Source organism: Rhincodon typus, chromosome 36, assembly GCF_021869965.1.
Source record: "Rhincodon typus isolate 14 chromosome 36, sRhiTyp1.1, whole genome shotgun sequence".
Lineage (NCBI taxonomy): Eukaryota > Metazoa > Chordata > Chondrichthyes > Orectolobiformes > Rhincodontidae > Rhincodon > Rhincodon typus.
In genome coordinates, this window is record NC_063367.1 from 8,357,673 (window position 1) to 8,376,411 (window position 18,739).

General features: G+C 45.8%; 1 protein-coding gene across 1 annotated transcript in view; it reads left to right on the forward strand.

The window, feature by feature from the left end:
• The window catches only part of LOC109910698 (talin-2-like), a 383,773-nt gene that overhangs the window by 302,376 nt on the left and 62,658 nt on the right, over window positions 1–18,739 (forward strand). Inside the window, exons 30-38 of the mRNA XM_048617033.1 lie at window positions 1,600–1,739; window positions 2,854–2,947; window positions 4,786–4,875; window positions 4,983–5,105; window positions 7,728–7,871; window positions 7,961–8,122; window positions 10,499–10,639; window positions 13,372–13,553; window positions 15,728–15,860. Coding sequence (XP_048472990.1) covers window positions 1,600–1,739; window positions 2,854–2,947; window positions 4,786–4,875; window positions 4,983–5,105; window positions 7,728–7,871; window positions 7,961–8,122; window positions 10,499–10,639; window positions 13,372–13,553; window positions 15,728–15,860 — 1,209 coding nt within the window. The remainder of the gene's footprint in view (window positions 1–1,599; window positions 1,740–2,853; window positions 2,948–4,785; window positions 4,876–4,982; window positions 5,106–7,727; window positions 7,872–7,960; window positions 8,123–10,498; window positions 10,640–13,371; window positions 13,554–15,727; window positions 15,861–18,739) is intronic.

Here is an 18,739-nt window from a genome sequence, read left to right on the forward strand (position 1 = left end):
GGTGTGGACCCACCTCACTATTCTAATCACTTTCCAGCCTATAGTCTTGGTATTGCAAGTGCACATCTAAATACGTTGTCAATGTTATGGGGGTTTCTGCCTCTCCTACCCTTACAGGCAGTGAGTTCCAGATTCCCACCACCCTTTGGGTGAAAACATTTTTCCTCACGTCCCTTCTAAACCTCTGCCCTTTACCTTAAATCAATGTCCCCTGTCATTGATCCCTCCTCAAGGGGAAAAGTTTCTTCCTGTCTACACTATCTATGCTCCTCATAATTTTATACATCACAGTCACGTCCGAAGAAAACAACCCCAGTCTGTCCAATCTCCCTTCATCCCTGAAGCCCTTCAGCTCAGGCAACATCCTGGTAAATCTCTTCTGCCCCCTGTCTAGTACTAGCACATCCCTCCTATAATGTGGATTTCAGAGCTATCTCCGAATCCATGCGGCCTGTGATTTTGAGCAGATGGACGTACATTGCTCCCTGACCCATCCCCTCCAATGCTGTCTACTTCCACAGATCCCATTGTGCAGGGACAGGCAAACTTGGGCTACGTGGGAAGAAGCCAACGGGATAGAGACATTTATGTTACGGCCAATAATCACAGGCTTCACTGGCGGTGGAAATAATTCCATCATAATTTTCCAAAGGATTTTGGATCATTACTTATAGACATTGGGAAAGAGTGGGATTGATTGGATGGCCTTTTCGAAGAGCCAGCATGGACATGATGGGCGGAATGTTGGTTTTTAGAGTTGGGTCTAAAATCAGGAGGAATGTCCAAAGGGGCAGGTTTTCTTTTGTACGATTGCATTCTTCTTAGCTCATCGCAGGTGCACAAGTGGCTAAGACGCCAACTTTAGGCACGGGTGACTTGGCTTTCCCCACTGGGATCGTCCGGGCTCTAGCCTCTGGGCACCATACTGAAAAGCACCCGATTGGAATCTACCCTCTTCAACCCAGGAGCATTGCTGAACTTCTCTCCAGCTCCTGGAGATGCCAAGAGGCTGGTTCACCCCAACACTACCTCACCCATCTAAAATCTCCATGTGGTTCAGAAAAATTCCACCCATTCTGGCTACCTCCAGTGTTTTTTGTTTATTTATGCATGGGACATGGGCGCTGTTGGCTAGCCCAGCATTTATTGCCCATCCCTAATTGCCCAGAGGGCAGTTAAGAGTCAACCATATTGCTGCGGGTGTGGAGTCACATGTAGGCCAGACCAGGTAAGGATGGCAGTTTCCTTCCCTGAAGGACATTAGTGAACCAGATGGGTTTTTCCCGACAATCAACAATGGATTCGCGGTCATCATTAGATTCTTAATTCCAGATTTTTATTGGATTCAAATTGCACCATCTGCTGTGATGGGATTCAAACCCAGATCTCCAGAACATTGCCTGGTCTCTGGAATAACACAGTAATGCCACAAGGCCTTCGACCTCCCCCTGTTGTAGGATTCAATCATTCTGAAGGCTGCTCCTAGTGAAACAGCCCAGTATTGTGTGGCGGGGTAGAACAGAAGACAGTTCGAGAGACAGTCTGCCCGTTCAGAACAACACCGTGATCCATTAAGTGTTTTGCTTGCTTTTCCCACAGACAAAGGAGGGTCAGATCCAGGTCATTGGTAACTTGAAGAATATCTCCATGGCTTCCAGCAAACTGCTCCTCGCTGCCAAGTCGCTATCTGTTGATTCTGCTGCACCCAATGCCAAGAATCTCCTGGCAGCAGCTGCCCGGTAAGGACCACTTTTACAACCATTGTGCTTTGCTTTATTTCGGCCAGAGTTCGAGCCTGCTCCACTACCACCCGGTCAGCTGTGGCGCAGTGGGTAGCCTGCACTCGCCTCTGAGTCAGTCGGCCATGCGTCTGAGCCTCATTCTAGACAGCTGAGCGCAAAATCCAAACTGAGGGAGCCCTGCACTGTCAGCGGAGACATTGAATCACTAGGATGGTTCTAGGCATAAGGACACTTCAGTGATAAGGATAGACTGAAGAAACATAGAGAATAGGTGCAGCAGTGAGCCATTTGGCCCTTCGAGCCACCATTCAAAAGTTGGGACTGCTTTCCCTGGAAAGAAGGAGATCTGACACACATTTTCAAAATCATCGAGTGGTCAAGACAGAGTCAATTGGATGAAGCTGCCTCTGCTTGTCAAAAAGTAGATATAAAGTGATGTGCAAGCAAAGTAAGGCTGATGTAACAGAAAACCTTTTCATGCAGCATGAGTAGTTAGGGTGTGGAATGCTCTGCTTGGAAATATGGTGGAGACAGGTTCAATTGAGACATTGAACAGGGAACTGGCTGGCTTTTTTTTTGGATAGAAATGGTGTGCAGGATGTGGGGAAAAGGCAGGAGATTGGCAGTAGATATCAGAGCTGGAGCGGGCCCGACAGACCAAGTGGCTTGTCTCCGCACCGTAATGATTCTGTGATTCTTTCAGGGGAAAGATCAAACCAAGGGTCTGCATGCTTGGCCATGATTTAGAAGAAGGATGGAGGGAGGTGGACGGAGATCCACCCTTGAGTCTTGGCCAATGGTTGTCTGTCAACCAGCACTGCTCAAAGGGAATGGGATTGTTGGGGCAGGGGGAGCCCCAGATTATTGTCTAATGTTGGATTCCTCTTGCGGGAGCTTGCTGTGTACAAATTCGCTGCCAGGTCTCCAAGCCTGGCAACAGGAGCGCCCTTGAGGAGCACATTACTGAGGACATGAATATCTTTGGGTTGTCCTGAGGCCATGAAAGTTGCGAGTCTGTCTTGTAAGCATCGTGTCTAAGTTAATGAAGCGGACCTGGTTGAAGTTGTATTAAAGTGTTAGTTTAACAGAAAGTGTATCTGATGTCTTCCAGGGCTGTGACTGAGAGCATCAATCAGCTGATTACTCTCTGCACCCAGCAGGCTCCTGGTCAGAAGGAGTGTGACAACGCTCTCCGAGAACTTGAGGTACAGACTAAAAACCAAACTCTTGACACCCTCTATCCATCCAGCTCATTGACATCATGAATGTTAATCCTTTCACTTTCTGTCCTTTCCAATCTTACCAGGAAAGCAGGTCAGGTGGGGTGAAATAGTTAACCTTGGCACTGATGATGTATAAATTTAAAAACTTGGAAAACTGAGATTTGGATCCATAAAATGGCTTAAGATTGTGCAGGCAAGATCTGTGTGCTGGGAGATCGAGGTGGATTTTACACGGTCAACTTAACTAGCGGCTAAATCCCAGTGGCTAACTAGTAACCATCATCGAACCCACAGCGAAGGAGATTAAATGTTGGATTTTAATCAAAGTCCCTACAGTCATGTACAGTGAAATCTCAATGGATAGCTCACTGGGCAGTCGAAGTTTGATGGGGTGATCTCTGAGAAGTAAATGTCTCTGAGTTAACGATCCAGAGATCCAGATTATTGCTCCAATCCTACCTAAGCAGTTGGTGGAATTTCAATTCATTTACTCGTTCAGAAAAATAAAAAATGTTAATCTCGGTGACTGTGACCATGACATCTGTCATCGATTGTTGTAAAAACCCGTCTGGTTCGCCTTTAGGGATGGAAATCTACCGAACTTACCCAGTCTGGCTTACATGTTCCTCCAGACCCACAGCACTGTGCTTAGAGTCATACAGCACAGAAACAGACCCTTTGGTCCAGCTCGTCAATACTGACCAGACATCCCAATCTGACCTCGTCCCATTTACCAGCATTTGGCCCATATTGCTCTAAACCCTCCCTATTCATAGACCCATCCAGGTGCCTTTTAAATATTGTAATTATACCAGCCTCCACCACTTCCTCTGGCAGCTCATTCCATACACGCACCACCCTCTGCATGAAAAAGTTACCCCTCAGCTTTCTTTTAATTCCTTCCCTTCTCACCTTAGAGCCATGTCCTCTAGTAAACTGCCCTCTGAAATGGCCTCACTCTGTTCAGCACCCACATCTCATTGAAAGGATGTTTTTATCTAAAGCAAAGGCATTGAGTACAGAAAGGAAGGAGATAATGCTAAATTACAGGTTAGATGCCAGCTGGAGTAAGATTTTAAGAAGGATGCTAAGTCCTTTAGACGAGAGGAGATTTTGCAGCATAATACCAGGGCTGAGATTCTGGAAGGGGGATTTTTTCCCAGAAGCAAGATCCTTAACAGAGTTTGAATTGGTCAAGACTGTGAAAGGTTCTGGTAAAGTAAGTAAATGGAAACCGTATCCAGTGGCAGAAGGGACAGTAACCAGAGGACACAGATGTAAAGATTTGGCAAAAGGACCAGGTCAAAATTAGAAGAATTTTTTTGTGAGCAGACCTGAAATGCAGTGCCTTTAAGAGCAGAAGAAGCAGTTGCCAGAATAAGTCAAAAGAGACTGGGATAAATACTTAAAAGAGAATAATTGGGGATTGCACATAATTGGCTAGTTCTTTCAAAGAGACAGTACTGACATGATGGTCTGAATGGCCTCTTCTGGTGCTTTATTGTTCCATTACCTTAGACAATGTGAACTCCACCCCAGCTCCATGTTCAGGCGGTGTGTAGGGAGTGTGTTAGATTCTGTATATTTCTCTCGTGCTACGTGAGACAGTTTCACTGTTGGGAGTCAGTACTGGCTGTCACTAACCAACCATCTGGAAAGGAAACTGAGATGAATTAACTGGAGGGCTGTTTTCTTCATATATTGAGGTACAAGCCTGAAATTTCTGAGAGTCAGCCGGTCAGTTAGTTCGCTAGCTAGTTCTGGCATTGGTTGATAATGGATGTGGATTCAGTAACTTGCAATTTTGGAAATGTTTGCAGACTGTCAAAGGCATGCTGGAAAATCCCAATGACCCTGTCAGTGACCTCTCCTATTTTGACTGCATTGAGAGTGTGATGGAGAATTCCAAGGTATGTCAACTTTCCTTTGGGAACGATTTTGGCGAATTTGGTTTGTGACACGCTGCGCCATCTCTTTTCCCTTATTTTCCCTTTTCTGTTGTCTCTGGCTGCTCCAGGTCCTCGGAGAGGCTATGACAGGGATCTCTCAGAAAGCCAAGACCGGTGATCTTCCAGCATTTGGGGAATCTGTTGGCATCGCCTCCAAGGCGCTGTGTGGCCTGACAGAGGCAGCGGCTCAGGTGGGCAGCAATTTCCGAACTCACCCTGGCAGCCTTGAGATGAGTATAACTCCAGTCCTACCTCTGAGAGAGGAGCCTCCACCCAGAGTAAAGCATGGAATAGAGGGGAGAACCCCAGAATCATCTCAAAAATGATTGGTTTGATACATTATTGTCACATGTGCGGAGATACAGTATAAAGTGTTCTTTGTGTGCTGACCAGACAATTCATTCCTTATGTAAGTATATCAAGGCAATAGAACATAATGCAGAATATAGTGTTACAACTATGAGAGGTGCAAAGAAAGATCAACTCTAACATACGAGAGGTCCGCTCATAAGTCTGATAACAGCAGGGAAGAAGCTGTTAGTATGTGTTTTCAAGCTTTTGTATCTTCTGCCTGATGGAAGAGAGTATAACCAGGGTGGGAGGGGGTTTTGATTACTTTGGCTGCTTTCCTGAGGCAGTGGGAAGTGTAGACGGAGTCATTGGGAGGGAAGCTGGTTTGTGCAATGGACTGGGCTGTGTTCACAACTCTCTTATTTCTGGCAGTCTTGGGCAGAGCAGTTGCCACACCGAGCTGTGATGCATCTGGACAGAGTGCTTTCTATGATCGGACATAGCGATGTTCAGGACAAGAGTGACATTCCTGTGCTATGGTGGGCTGAATGGCCTTCATCCTCAGTAAATGGGATGAGAAATTCATTGAGATATATTTTCATAACAAAGAAAGAACTAGCTTTTCTAGGACTCCTTTTAAGTTTCCCCTTCACAGATGTGGATTCCGAAATCTGCTTCTGAAGTGTCAGAACCTGCCCATCATCGTTTGGTCTGTTTTGTTGAAGCTGCATGGAGCCATGTGTTATATCCCAGTAGTCACTAGTCCAGCAAAGTACGTATGACAGGTTAGAATCATCAAATCCCTGCAGTGCGGGAAGAGGCCATTTGGCCCATCGAGTCTGCACCAATCCTCCAAAGGGCATCCCATTCATACCCAGCACCTGGCCCAATTCCCTTAGTCCTGCATTTCCCATGGCCAATCCACCCTCACCTGCACATCTTTGCACTGTGGGAGGAAACCAGAGGAAACCCATGCAGACACAGGGAAAATTTGCAAACTCCCATAAATTTGCAAACTCCCAAGGCTGGGATCGAACCCAGGTCACCGGTGCTGTGGCACTCAGCAGTGCTGACCACTGAGTCATCCTCCAGGTTTGAAATGTTTGCACCAGTCTCCATAAATGTTACCATTCGCACCATTAAAATGAAACTAAACTCAAAGCTGTAAACTTTTACAGTGAGCACGTTCTGTAAAATGAAAACCTGTCATTGCTCTGTAATTGCACAAGCCACTCACCATCCTGACTTGGAAATATATCGCCGTTCCTTCAGTGTTGCTGGGTCAAAATCCTGGAATTCCCTCCCTAAGGGCATTGTGGGTCGACCTACAGCACATTGGCTGCAGAGGTTCAAGAAGGCAGCTCACCACCACCTTCTCAAGGGTAACTAGGGATAGGCAACAATTGTTGGCCCAGTCAACTACGCCCACCTCTAAATAAATGAAAACTACAGACAGGAGAAGACTTTGGAAACAGTTCAGCTTCCCTAACACAACAAGGAAACTTTATTCTTCACAACACAAATACACTGACACACGCACAGACAGGCACACACACATGCACAGACACACGTGCACATACCGATACAGATACACACAGACACGCGCACGCACACAGACACACGTACGCACACACAGACATGTGTGCACACACACAGACACACGTATACACACACAGACACGCCCATACACACATGCGCACCCACAGATATACACACAAACTCCATCCAAAACCATGTGATTTCCTGCAGAGGTAGAAATGCCAGTGAAATCCCAAGCAAGACCAGTTCTGTGGATGGAAAATTCCTCCCCTATAACCTTGGCGCAGTTCCCACTCCCACTCCTGAAGCGATCAAAGCCAATCGAGGAGACCACTGATGAACGTTTTGTGGGACTGATCCCTCGCTCGAGATGAATTCTACTCAAGCCACAAAATATACGCAGCAATGTAAAAAGGTAAAAGTGTGTAAAAGGAATACAGACTCTTGGCATCAGCACACAAGATTACAAACTAAACAAATCTCTAGGATAAAGGGCCATGTTTTGATCTTTTTGTTATCCCATCCCTACCTCAGTACGCTTACAACTGACCTGTGATCATTGAATATTGCTTTGGGAGCTGTGACTTTGAAATGGCCATCATTGTATAAAGTGGAGCATGGCTAAGCTGGGGTTGCATTTTGTCCTCTCAGAGATTCATTCAAACAAGTAACCTAAGATATGAGAGCTGATCTTATCTAAAGGTATAACTCAAACTGTCTGAAAGCAACTCAACACTCAAGGGAAACAGAAATAGCTGGAGAAACTCAGCAGAATTTGCTTTCTCTCCACAGATGGTGCCAGACCTTTTTCCAGCAATTTTCTGTCATTGTTTCAGATTTCCAGCATCTGCAGTTCTTTGTTTTATATTGCCAATGCTTAAGAATTAAGAATGCGCTCGGGGTTAGCCGTGAAGATGGGTTGGGATACCAACACGTCATCAACCCAACTCTTTACTGAGTTTATTACATCTCCCTTCATGCAGGCTGGTTATCTGGTTGGGATATCGGATCCCAACAGCCAAGCTGGGCACCAGGGCCTAGTGGATCCCATCCAGTTTGCTCGAGCTAATCAGGCGATCCAGATGGCATGCCAGAATCTGGTGGATCCAGCGAGTAGCCCATCACAGGTAAAAGGGGAGAGGAGTGACGTTGCTGAGTGCTGACGCCCTGTTTGGGTTTGGTGTCCGTGGTAATGTGTAACTCCCACCCCGTGCAGGTGCTGTCTGCCGCCACCATCGTCGCCAAACACACTTCGGCGTTGTGCAACGCTTGCCGGATCGCCTCCTCCAAAACCGCCAACCCCGTCGCCAAGCGGCACTTCGTCCAGTCGGCCAAGGAAGTTGCCAATAGCACTGCCAACCTCGTGAAGACCATCAAGGTAACCATGTGTAATGGCTAGAGATAACACAGTGTGGAGGTGGAAGAACACAGGAGGCCAGGCAGCAATTCCTGAAGAGATTTCTGAAGAAGGGTTCCGACCCGAAACATCAGCTTTCCTGCTCCTCTGATGCTGCCTGTCCTGCTGTGTTCCTCCAGCTCTACACCTTGTTATCTCTGACTCCGGCAACGGCAGTTCCTACTATCTCCACGTGTGACAGCTATTTGTATGTGTGCAATCCATTTGTGTAGCTGGCCCTTCGATTGTTTAGAACATTGTTCTAGTTCTTGAAATCCAGTTGTACGATGTATTTAACAACCGTCAAATGATTTTCCTCATTAGACTGCAAGTGTTTCCTTTATAAAGTCATTTTCAATACAAACCAGTGCAGATATATATTAGTTTTTTTATGGCCAGGTGCCCATTGTTCAGTTCACTTTGCTTTCGTGCTGGTTAGGTTCTCTTTTGGAATTGTTATGGATCAGACCACACCCCCTCAAAATGTTCAGAAGATAGTCTAGATCCTAACTTTTTCATACTTTAAAGGCAATATAAAGTACCGTGCTCTCGATACACTCCTGGTCAAACTACTGGTTGTTAACCAAACACTATTTATTCAAACTCTATAGTTAAAATACAAGAAAAGAAAGAAGGAATTGGAATAACTTAACTCCTTTGGAAAACTTAACAGAATAATAGATACAGTAACTATTAGTAATTAATTATTCCAATATAGTAACATCCCATAAACACACCCTTGGCAAAAGACAAATTCAGGAAAACGGATTGTCTCACATGCAACTCCAGCAGCAGGAAGTGTACCCCTAGCTTTTTCCTGTAACCCAGAGAGCGAAAAAGTAGCTTCCACCTCTTCAAGACCCCAGCAACAACTGCTGAAAACTAAAAACTAAAAGAAACCTGGCTCTGTGTGAACTTGACCACACTTATTCACACTGCTTCTATTGTTCCAACTTAAGAAAAAAGCACCTAAAGCTTCACAAGTTGTTTATCTCCTCATAGACTGCTTGGGGCCTGTCCGCCAATCTCCCTCTAAATAGAAACTGGGACAAAACACACCTCTTAGAGCCACAGTAGCATCACAGAATATTCTATCCTCGGTTTCACGGTATCAGCCCTTCACAGAACGTGGGTGGTCACCTGTAATAATGCTGTGGCCTTCAAGAGGTTATTTTGTCCTGTTTTTTATTTGAAGAGAGGTTGTAAGGCAGAGGTAGCGAACTGTCTCTAAGAAAGTAAACAACTTGTGAGGCCTTGGGTTTTTTTTTGTAAAGTTGAAACAACAGAAGCAGCCCGGGTGTGGCTAGCTCTCACGGACCAGGCTTTCTAGTTTTTTTTAGTTTTTAGGTTTAGTTTCAAGAAGAAGTTATTGGGGTCTCAAAAGATTTGCAAGCTGCAGTGAATGTCTCCTGGCTGCTACTATCTCTGAATTTTCCCTGGATGTTTTTACTCTCCTGGATTGGAGAACTGCATGTCAAAATCGGTCAGAATTTTCCCTTTTTCTTTCCCCAAGGGGTGTGTTTATGTGATGTTACTATATTGGAACAGTTAATTAGTAATAGTTACTGTACCTGTTATTCGGTTAAGTTTATCAATAGAATTAAGTTATTCTAAATTCCTCTTTCTTTGATTGTATTATAACTACTGAGTTTAAATCGTGTTTTTCTCAATATCGAATAGTTTGACCAGTTGCATTGCATCAGGAACAGACACTTTACATTTTCCTTTAAAATCCTTTAAAAAACATTAGGGTCCAGGCTACCTTAGAATATTTGGAGGGATCTGTTCTGGTCCATACCACACTCGTTCACAGAACATGAGTGTCAGAATGTGGGTCATACCCCTGTACACAATGTGGTGTCACCCCTGTACAGAATGTGGGTCACACCCCTGTACAAAATGTGGGTGTCACCCCTGTACAGAATGTGGGTCACACCCCTGTACAAAATGTGGGTGTCACCCCTGTACAGAATGTGGTGTCACCCCTGTACAGAATGTGGGTGTCACCCCTCTAAAGAATGTGGGTGACACTCCTGTACAGAATGTGGGTGACACCTGCATACCTTTGGAGTCGAATCACCAGAGTTGGCTTTTGATGCATGTCTGCAACCAAGAGATTGGGAACACAACCTCCTCCAGCTTGAAACAGCTATCCCTATCCCACGGCTGATGCCCTGACACAATCATATTGTGATCAAAGTGCTGACATATTGAGGTGTATTTTTATGTTATTTGTGCATGAGCGATGGGTTCCATGAAGTATCTTCGGTTGCTGTCTCCTTATTCCTTGTGCGTGTTTGTTTATCTCTCATTGCTCACCTCGTGAAGTCTTCACTCCTTCTGTGTCTTGGTTCTCAGGCTCTTGATGGTGACTTCTCTGAAGAGAATCGAGACAAGTGTCGGGCAGCCACTTCTCCTTTAATCGAGGCTGTGGAAAATCTGACGGCGTTTGCCTCCAACCCTGAGTTTGTCAGCATCCCGGCCCAGATTGGAGCTGAGGTAAAACATCTCAGATGTGTGCTCATGGGAGGGCAGGAATTGCTAAGCCAGCAAAGATCAAGACTGTTTGAGTTCACCATCCTAGTAGTCACATGATGATGGCACCCTTGACCAACTCCAGGGATTGATCTTCATCCACGAGTCAGTAACACAGGCGTGGAAAAGCCCCAGCGTTGGAGAGCTTCGGGGACAGTAGGCCCAAAGTCAGCTGCCCCTTCTGGGTCTGCAATGCTCACATCCCATGAAAGAATGAAAAACAAACAAGCTGTATCATTGAGAAAGCCAGCACTTTTCACATGTCCCCTAACTGCCCTTGAGAAGAGGTGGTTAATGGCTTCCTTCCCTTCCAAAGGGAATTCTGGGACTAGAGTTATTAGAGAACCATGTGTTTTCATTAAAGCTCCAGGAGTGCCAGGACCACCATTACTGAGATGGGCTTTTTATTCCAGATTTATTTAACTGAATTTAGATTCCCCAGCTGCTTTGCTTAGGATGTGGACTTGTACCTTCAGATCTCCACTATTGCAACCTTTGCTCCTTCATCGAAAGATTTGAAACACAAATAATCCCTTCAGGGCACAGATATTGATTATTTAGATATGTCCTGATTTCACTTTGACTGTGCCTGTGAAAGCATTTTTCCTGTGTCACTCACATGAAGCATTAGTTTATAAAAAAAAACTCAATACAGAGCACTCTGATAACTGCTGTAAGTACTGACCCTGGACACGCATCCCCTGCAGGGTCAGGCAGGGCTGAGTAGCATTATAAGGCACAGGCTAATAGAACAATAATCTGGTCTCTACAGAACAAGGCTAATGTTGGTAATTTACAACACTGCAAATAGGTCTAGTTACAAGCTGTTAAACATTAATGACTCTTCAGCACTGGTCCCAGATGTAAAACACAGACGCATTACAGAATCAGGAAAGAGAGACATTTTATATCTGTAGGTTAATGTTTATTGACAGTGAATGGTTTCTGTGAGAGAGCACAACTCAGGTGGATTGCAGCATGTTTCACAACAAAGAAATTAGAAGGTATTTTCTAAGATGCTCGTGCTGATAACTCTGTGGCATTCTTTTGACGATCAACTGTGATTGACCTGGCATGATGTAGATTTTGATCAGCTTTGATCTCATGAAGAAAAGCATGAGAGAGGCAGCCTGCCCTGGGCATTAGTGAGGGATAATGATGATGGGTCCAGCTCCTCATTTCTATCCAGTGACCCCTGCAGTTCTGATATGCAAATAGATGCTGCTACCAATCTCCCTTTCATAATGTTTTGACTCCAATGTGACTCTTCCGGCAATTCTGAAGAAGTGTCATACCAGGCTTGAAACGCTAACTTGTTTGTCTCTCCCCAGCTGTTGCTAGACCTGCTGTGGTTCTCCAGCGTTCTCTCCCTTTGTTTCAGATTTCCAGCTTCCGCAATATTTTGCTTTTGTTATTGTGCTGTTCTTCTTGCACCTCTGATATGGCCATCACGTTCATGTCATTCCATCATCAGCGTTTCATCGTACATTGTTATTTTGGTTTGTATGTGTAGTGATTGGGACCAGGTGGATCCATTGACTATGAGATCCTTGATTGGGGTTGTTAACCTGGGCCAAATTTAGATTTTTTCTGAAGAAGGGTCTCGATCCAAAACGTCAGCTTTCCTGCTCCTCTGATGCTGCTTGGCCTCCTGTGTTCATCCAGCTCTACACCTTGTTACCCCAATCAGGAAGCGCTGGCTGACAGATACAAACAGGAGATTCAGAATCTCCTCACTTCAGAGATTGACTCTGAGCTGGCTGGTGCACATGTAAATAGAAGGGGACAGTGACAGGATACCGGCCTCTCTGCGGTTATTTCAGAATGCTTTGTACAGAAGTTATCTGTGTCAATGGGAGTGGATGTATGTTCAGATCAGTGTGATTGCAGAGTGGACTGACTGAACAGGAATAAAAACCATGCTGAGATAGTGTTCATTAGAATCCTTACAGCTCCAAAAGGGCAATTTTGTAGAGCAGCAGGGAATCTTACAATAGTGAATCATTCACAGTCATCACAAAGTCTCAGTTACTGTATATTCGATGCAGGGGTTGGTTAACTCAGCTGGCTGGTGTATGATACAGGGTGGGTTCAATTCCCATTCACAGTGAGAGGTTACCATGAAGAAAACCATGATTGGTTCTCTCTCTCCCTCTCTCTCTCTCTCTCTCTCTCTCTCGGTCTCCTTCTCCCTCTCCCTTGTTCTCCCTCTCCTTCGTTCTCTCTCACTCTCCATCTCGCTCTATCTCCCTCCTTCTTCCTCTACCTCTGTCTCGCCCCTCGTTTTCTCTCTCCGTCCCTCTCGCTCTCCTTCGCTCTGCATCTGTCTCCCTCTCCCTTACCCTCCTTCTCCTTCTCCATCCTCCCTCTCCCTCCCTCTCCTTCTCACTGTTTCTTGTTCTCACTCCTTGTCTCTCTCCTCCGTCTCTCTCTCTCTCCCTCTCGCTCTGTCTCCCTCCTTCTCCCTCTCTCCCTCACTCACTCTTCCTCCCTCTCTCCCTCCCTCCTTCTTCTCTCGCTCTGTCTCTCTCTCTCTCACACACACACACTCACTCTCTCTCTCTCTATCTCTCTGTATATTTATATATCTCTAATGAGAGAGCAGCTCTATGGTCTGGTGAGACGATGGTGACTTTACTTTGACCAGACTCGAAAATCTGTTAACGCTCCGTGTTATTCTGAATTGCCTCCCACAGGGTGCTCAGGCCCAGGAACCAATCCTTGCTGCTGCTCGCTCAATGCTCGACAGCTCATCGTCGCTCATCAAAAGTGCCCGATCACTCGCGATCAACCCAAAAGATCCACCCACTTGGTCCATTCTGGCAGGACATTCCCGTACAGTGTCAGACTCCATCAAGAGCCTCATCACCTCTATCAGGTGAGTTAGTATCAAAATGAACTTTGTAGTTTGCTTGTGAATGAAAATTACATCCGAGGTTCCTGATTGCACGCCTTCAACTTCCAGAGTGTATCTCAGAGCTAGTGTTTTGTATCTCAGAGTTATAGAGTTATAGACCCTTCGATCCAACCAGTCCATGCCAACCATAATCCCAAACTAAACTACTTCCACTTTGCACTTGATCCATATCCCTCGAAACTTGTCTTATTCATGTACTTTTTAAATGTTGTAACTGTACCTGCATCCACCACTTCCTCTGGAAGTTCATTCAACACACGAACTACTCTCTGTGTAAAAAAAAACTGCCCCTCATGTCTTTTTCAAATCTTTCTCCTCTCACCTTAAAAATATGCCCCTTCGCCCTGAAATCTCTCTGTTCTGCAACACTATCCAAGGCCCGACTTTAATTGTCTATTTTTAGTTGTCCTTGTTTGTTTTACCAAAATGCAATACTTTGCATTTATCCAAATTAAACTCCACCTAGCACTCGTCAGCCCATTGACCCAATTGGTCAAGATCTCTTTGTAGTCTCAGATAAGCTTCTTCACTGGCCACTATAACACCAATCTTGCTGTCATCTATAAACTGACTAACCATTCTTTCAATATTCACATCCAAATCATTCAGATAGATGACAAACAAAAGTGGACTCAGCATCAATTCCTGTGGAATAGGCCAAAAACAAAACTGATGTGAAACATTCATTTAATATCTCTCCCATCTCCTGATGGTGACCTCTTTGACGTTTAAAGAGCCCTACTTTCTTACTACTTGCTGTTTTGCTGTTAATGTATCAGTTGTATCTCTTTGGATTATCCTTAACCTTATTTGCCAAAGCTATCTCATATCCTCTCTTTGCCTTCCTTATCTCCCTCTTAAGAATGCCCCTACACACTTAATACTGTTCAAGAGATTCATTTGAACCCAGTTGTCTATATCTAATATATGATTCTTTTTTTATTTTTGACTAGGACCTCAATATCTTTATTCATCCATTGTTCCCTAATCTTACCAGTCTTACCCTTCACTCTAACAGGAACATAATGACTCTGAACTCTCGTTGTCACACTTTTAAAAGTTTGTGTTTTGGGTCCATTTCCGTCATTCTCCTGACCCTCTCTGATAATGTCCATTCACTCCCAACTCCAACCCAGCTGTGTCAGGGAGAGGACTGGATATGTATCTGCCACAGGAAAATCCCGGGAAGGTGGAGATCCTGTTGGATTTAGAGCCAGGACCACAATGGAATTTATTTTGCTGGGAGCCCGTACGAGGCATGGCAGAGAAGATCAGCCATTTCTGGGGACGGGCATCCAAGTAAGAGGCAGGAGGGAGAGGAGAATCAGGTCCTGTGGAGATGTGACTGTTGTGAGTGATGTGAAGGTTGGGGGTGGGAGGAGAGATGGTAGAGGTGGGAGCTGGTTGGGCCATTGTGATAGGAGAGCCGAAAGACCTGGTGGTAGGGAGCTGTACTCCTTAGTGCAACATGGTGGCTCAGTGGTTAGCACTGCTGCCTCACAGCACCAGGGACCTGGGGTTCGATTCCATCCTCAGGTGACTCTCTGTGTGGAGTTTGCACATTCTCCCTGTGTCTGTTTGGGTTTCCTCCCCCAGTCCAAAGATGTGCAGGTTAGGTGGATTAGCCATGTTAAATTGTCCATAGTGTCCAGGGATGTGCAGGTTAAGTGGGTTAGCTATGGGAAATGCAGGATGATAGGGTTGGGGGTGTGGGTCTGGGTGGATGCTCTTCAAAGTTTTGGTATGGACTGAATGGCCTGCTTCCATTCTGTAGGGATGCTATATTTTCCCAGTTAATATCCATTACAATTTGCGCTCCTCTGAATTTTGCAATGCACCAGTAATTCCTGAAGAAGGGTCACTGGACCCAAAACCTTAACTCTGCTTTCTTTCTCCACAGATGCTGTCAGAGCTGCTGAGTTTTCCCAGTAGTTTCTTTGTTTTTGTTTGTTAATCCATGAGCAGCTCTGACGATAACTTAACTGCAGTGATTTATTGTATTATACCGGGTATGTGGCTAACAGAAGGCTCAGTGCTAATTGTTGGCCGAGCGTTGAAGGTGTTGGTCAGGACAGATGTGTATTGGAATGTGCGAGTGAGCTGCTGTTGTACGAACCTGTTTTTCTCTGCCCAAGGGACAAGGCTCCAGGCCAGCGGGAGTGTGACAGCTCCATTGACAACATTAACAAGTGCATCCGGGAGATCGAGCAAGCCTCATTGGCTGCAGTCAGCCAGAACCTGCCCACCAGAGACGACATTTCCCTGGAGGTAAAGTACAGATTTTCTATGCTGCTTCACTAACTGCAGTGTCGCCTCCTAGAGGGGAGGGAATTGCCTGCATTTGGTCTCCGATGAGCGTTTGAAATGTGGGCCTTCGTGCAGGGACACAGGCAGATCTTGGGCTTTGATAAACAGTAAACATTGTTTGAATTGACAGAAGGTAAAATAGAGAGGGAGGCAGTGCCTGGACTCCGTGCTTTTCATAGGTTCTCGCCTTTTTGATGGGGTACAGAAAGAGGTATTTTTTGTTATTCATTTATGGATGAGGATGTCGCTGGCTACTCTAGCTCCTTTTGCTTATGATCTTAAGCTCTGTTTTAAGTTGCAGTCTGCTTCTATTTAATGGATGTTGTTGGTGTTAGCACAACTAGAACACCAGAGATCGATAACCTGAACTATTGTGAATGTTTGCAGTTGAACTTTATATTGAGAAGTGCAGTGCAAACATAAGGATTTGCTAAAACCATATCAATTACTCTGGTTGAGCATTGCGTTCAGTTTTGGGCATGACACTTGACGATGCCAGTCAAAGGCTTAGAGAGGGTGCATGGGAGATTTACCGTATTAGTACGGGGCTAAGAGACCACAGTTCTGTGAAGACACTGGGAAAACGGGGATTACTCCCCTGAGAGCATTCAATCAAGATTGTTCAGCATCATGAGGAGTAAGTGGAGTAAAACTATGCCCAGTGGCCGAAGGTTTGGCAATCTGAGAGTGTGCACAATTTACCATGAATTTACCACAACTGGCAGCAGGACCAGAAGGTGGCATGAGGAAAGGGTCATCGCAGTAACCTTGGGACACACCAAACAGATTAATAGTAACTTCCAAAAGGAGAATGTGATTTTTGTTCTCTCCCTTATTCATTCTTGGGGACATGTGCTGGCCAACATTTGTTGACTATCCCTAGTTGCCCTTGAGCAGGTGGCAATGGAATGGTTTACTGAACCGCTACAGTCCATTTGGAGTGGGGGTGATACACCCACCTTGCTGTCGGTGGGGATATGGAGCCAGAATCAACAAAGGACCCTTAGTATCTCTCTCCATGTAGAGAGGATCAGTTCATTGTGAGTAGGGGGGGTAACCAGTTCCACCAGCATAGGGGTATGGAGAAGGGGCATGAACAACCTGCTGGCTTGAGGATTGAAGCTACGGTGTTGGATTTATTCTGCACTGCACGCTAAAGTCATTTACTCAACTGAGTGAATCAATCCCTTGTGATGGAGAGCATCCCAGGATTGTGAGCTCGAGACAGTGAAGGATTGGCAATTCCAAATCAGAATGGTGTGCCCCCTTGTGGTGCAAGAGTGAAAACTTGCAATGTCCTGAGCTGGAATCCATTGAGAGTAAGAAACAACTTATTTGAGCCAAGATAGACGGAATGGCATTGAAGTATAGAGTTTGACTGAGTATTCACTCCCATATCTGTACCTATTACCCATGCTCACTGAGCTTACCTGAAAGCTACCCTGAAATCTGTCGCTTCTGGTTCTCTGACTATATACTTTTGAATATTTAAGAACAGTGATACAGTTTCAAGTCAGGGCACTCATCTCGAAGCCAAACACCATCCCGACTTAGAGCTGTCATCACTGTTCCTAATACTTAAGAATAAATTTGGGAAAAGGAATGTTCATGGGGTTTGTAAAGTAAGTGTAGGGTAATGAGACTGATTAGGAGTTCTGTCATGGAGCTGGTACAGGCAGATGGAGCAAACAGCCTTACACTGTGCTGTGTTATTGTAGCTGAGGGAGTGATGGTGAATGCAGATTCTGGAAGGCAGGTTAAGGCGATAGGCAAGTGGCACATGGAGAGGAAAGGTCTGGACGGTCTTGAGTTTCCAGAGCTTGAGGAAGAGGGGCAGCTAGCCCAGAAATCATTGGAAGAGTTGACGTGTTAAAGTTGAGAGTACGGACTGGAGATGGATGGGCCGCAGACAGGGAGTGTGGATGGGTTGTAGAATGGCAGTGGACATGCCTAGTGATGGTGAGGATCACATTCTCCATGTGTCTGTTGGGTTTCCTCCGTGTGCTCCTGTTTTCTCTCTCAGTCCAAAGATATGCAGGCTAGGGTGGATTGGCCCTGCTAAATTGCCCATAGTGTCCAGGGATGTGCAGGCTAGGGTGGATTGGCCATGCTAAATTGCCCCATAGTGTCCAGGGCTGTGCAGGCTAGGGTGGATTGGCCATGCTAAATTGCCCCATAGTGTCCAGGGATGTGCAGGCTAGGGTGGATTGGCCATGCTAAATTGCCCATAGTGTCCAGGGATGTGCAGGCTAGGGTGGATTGGCCATGCTAAATTGCCCCATAGTGTCCAGGAATGTGCAGGCTAGGTGAGTTAGCCATGGGAAATGCAGGGTCCCAGGGATAGGGTAGGGTTGTGGAATGGTTGGGATGCTCTTCAGAGGGATTGGTGTGGGCTTGATGGGCTGAATGGCCTGCTTCCATGCTGTAGGGATTCTATTTGGGGTCAGCATGGTGGCACAGTGGTTAGCACTGCTGCCTCACAGCACCAGGGACCCGGATTCAATCCCACCCTCAGGTGACTGTCTGTGTGGAGTTTGCACATTCTCCCTGTGTCTGCGTGGGTTTCCTCCGGGTGCTTCGGTTTCCTCCCACAGTCCAAAGATGTGCAGGTTTGGATGGATTGGCCATGCTAAATTGCCCATAGTGTCCAGGGAGGTGCGGTCTGGGTGGGTTAGCCATGGGAAACACAGGGTTCAGAGATGGGGTAAGGGGGAGGTGGATCTGGGTGGAATGCTCGTGAGAGGGTCAGTGCAGACTTGTTGTGCCCAATGGCCTCTTTCCACACTATGGGGATTCTATGATTGTACGAAATGGAGGTCAGAGAACAGCACAGTCTGAGC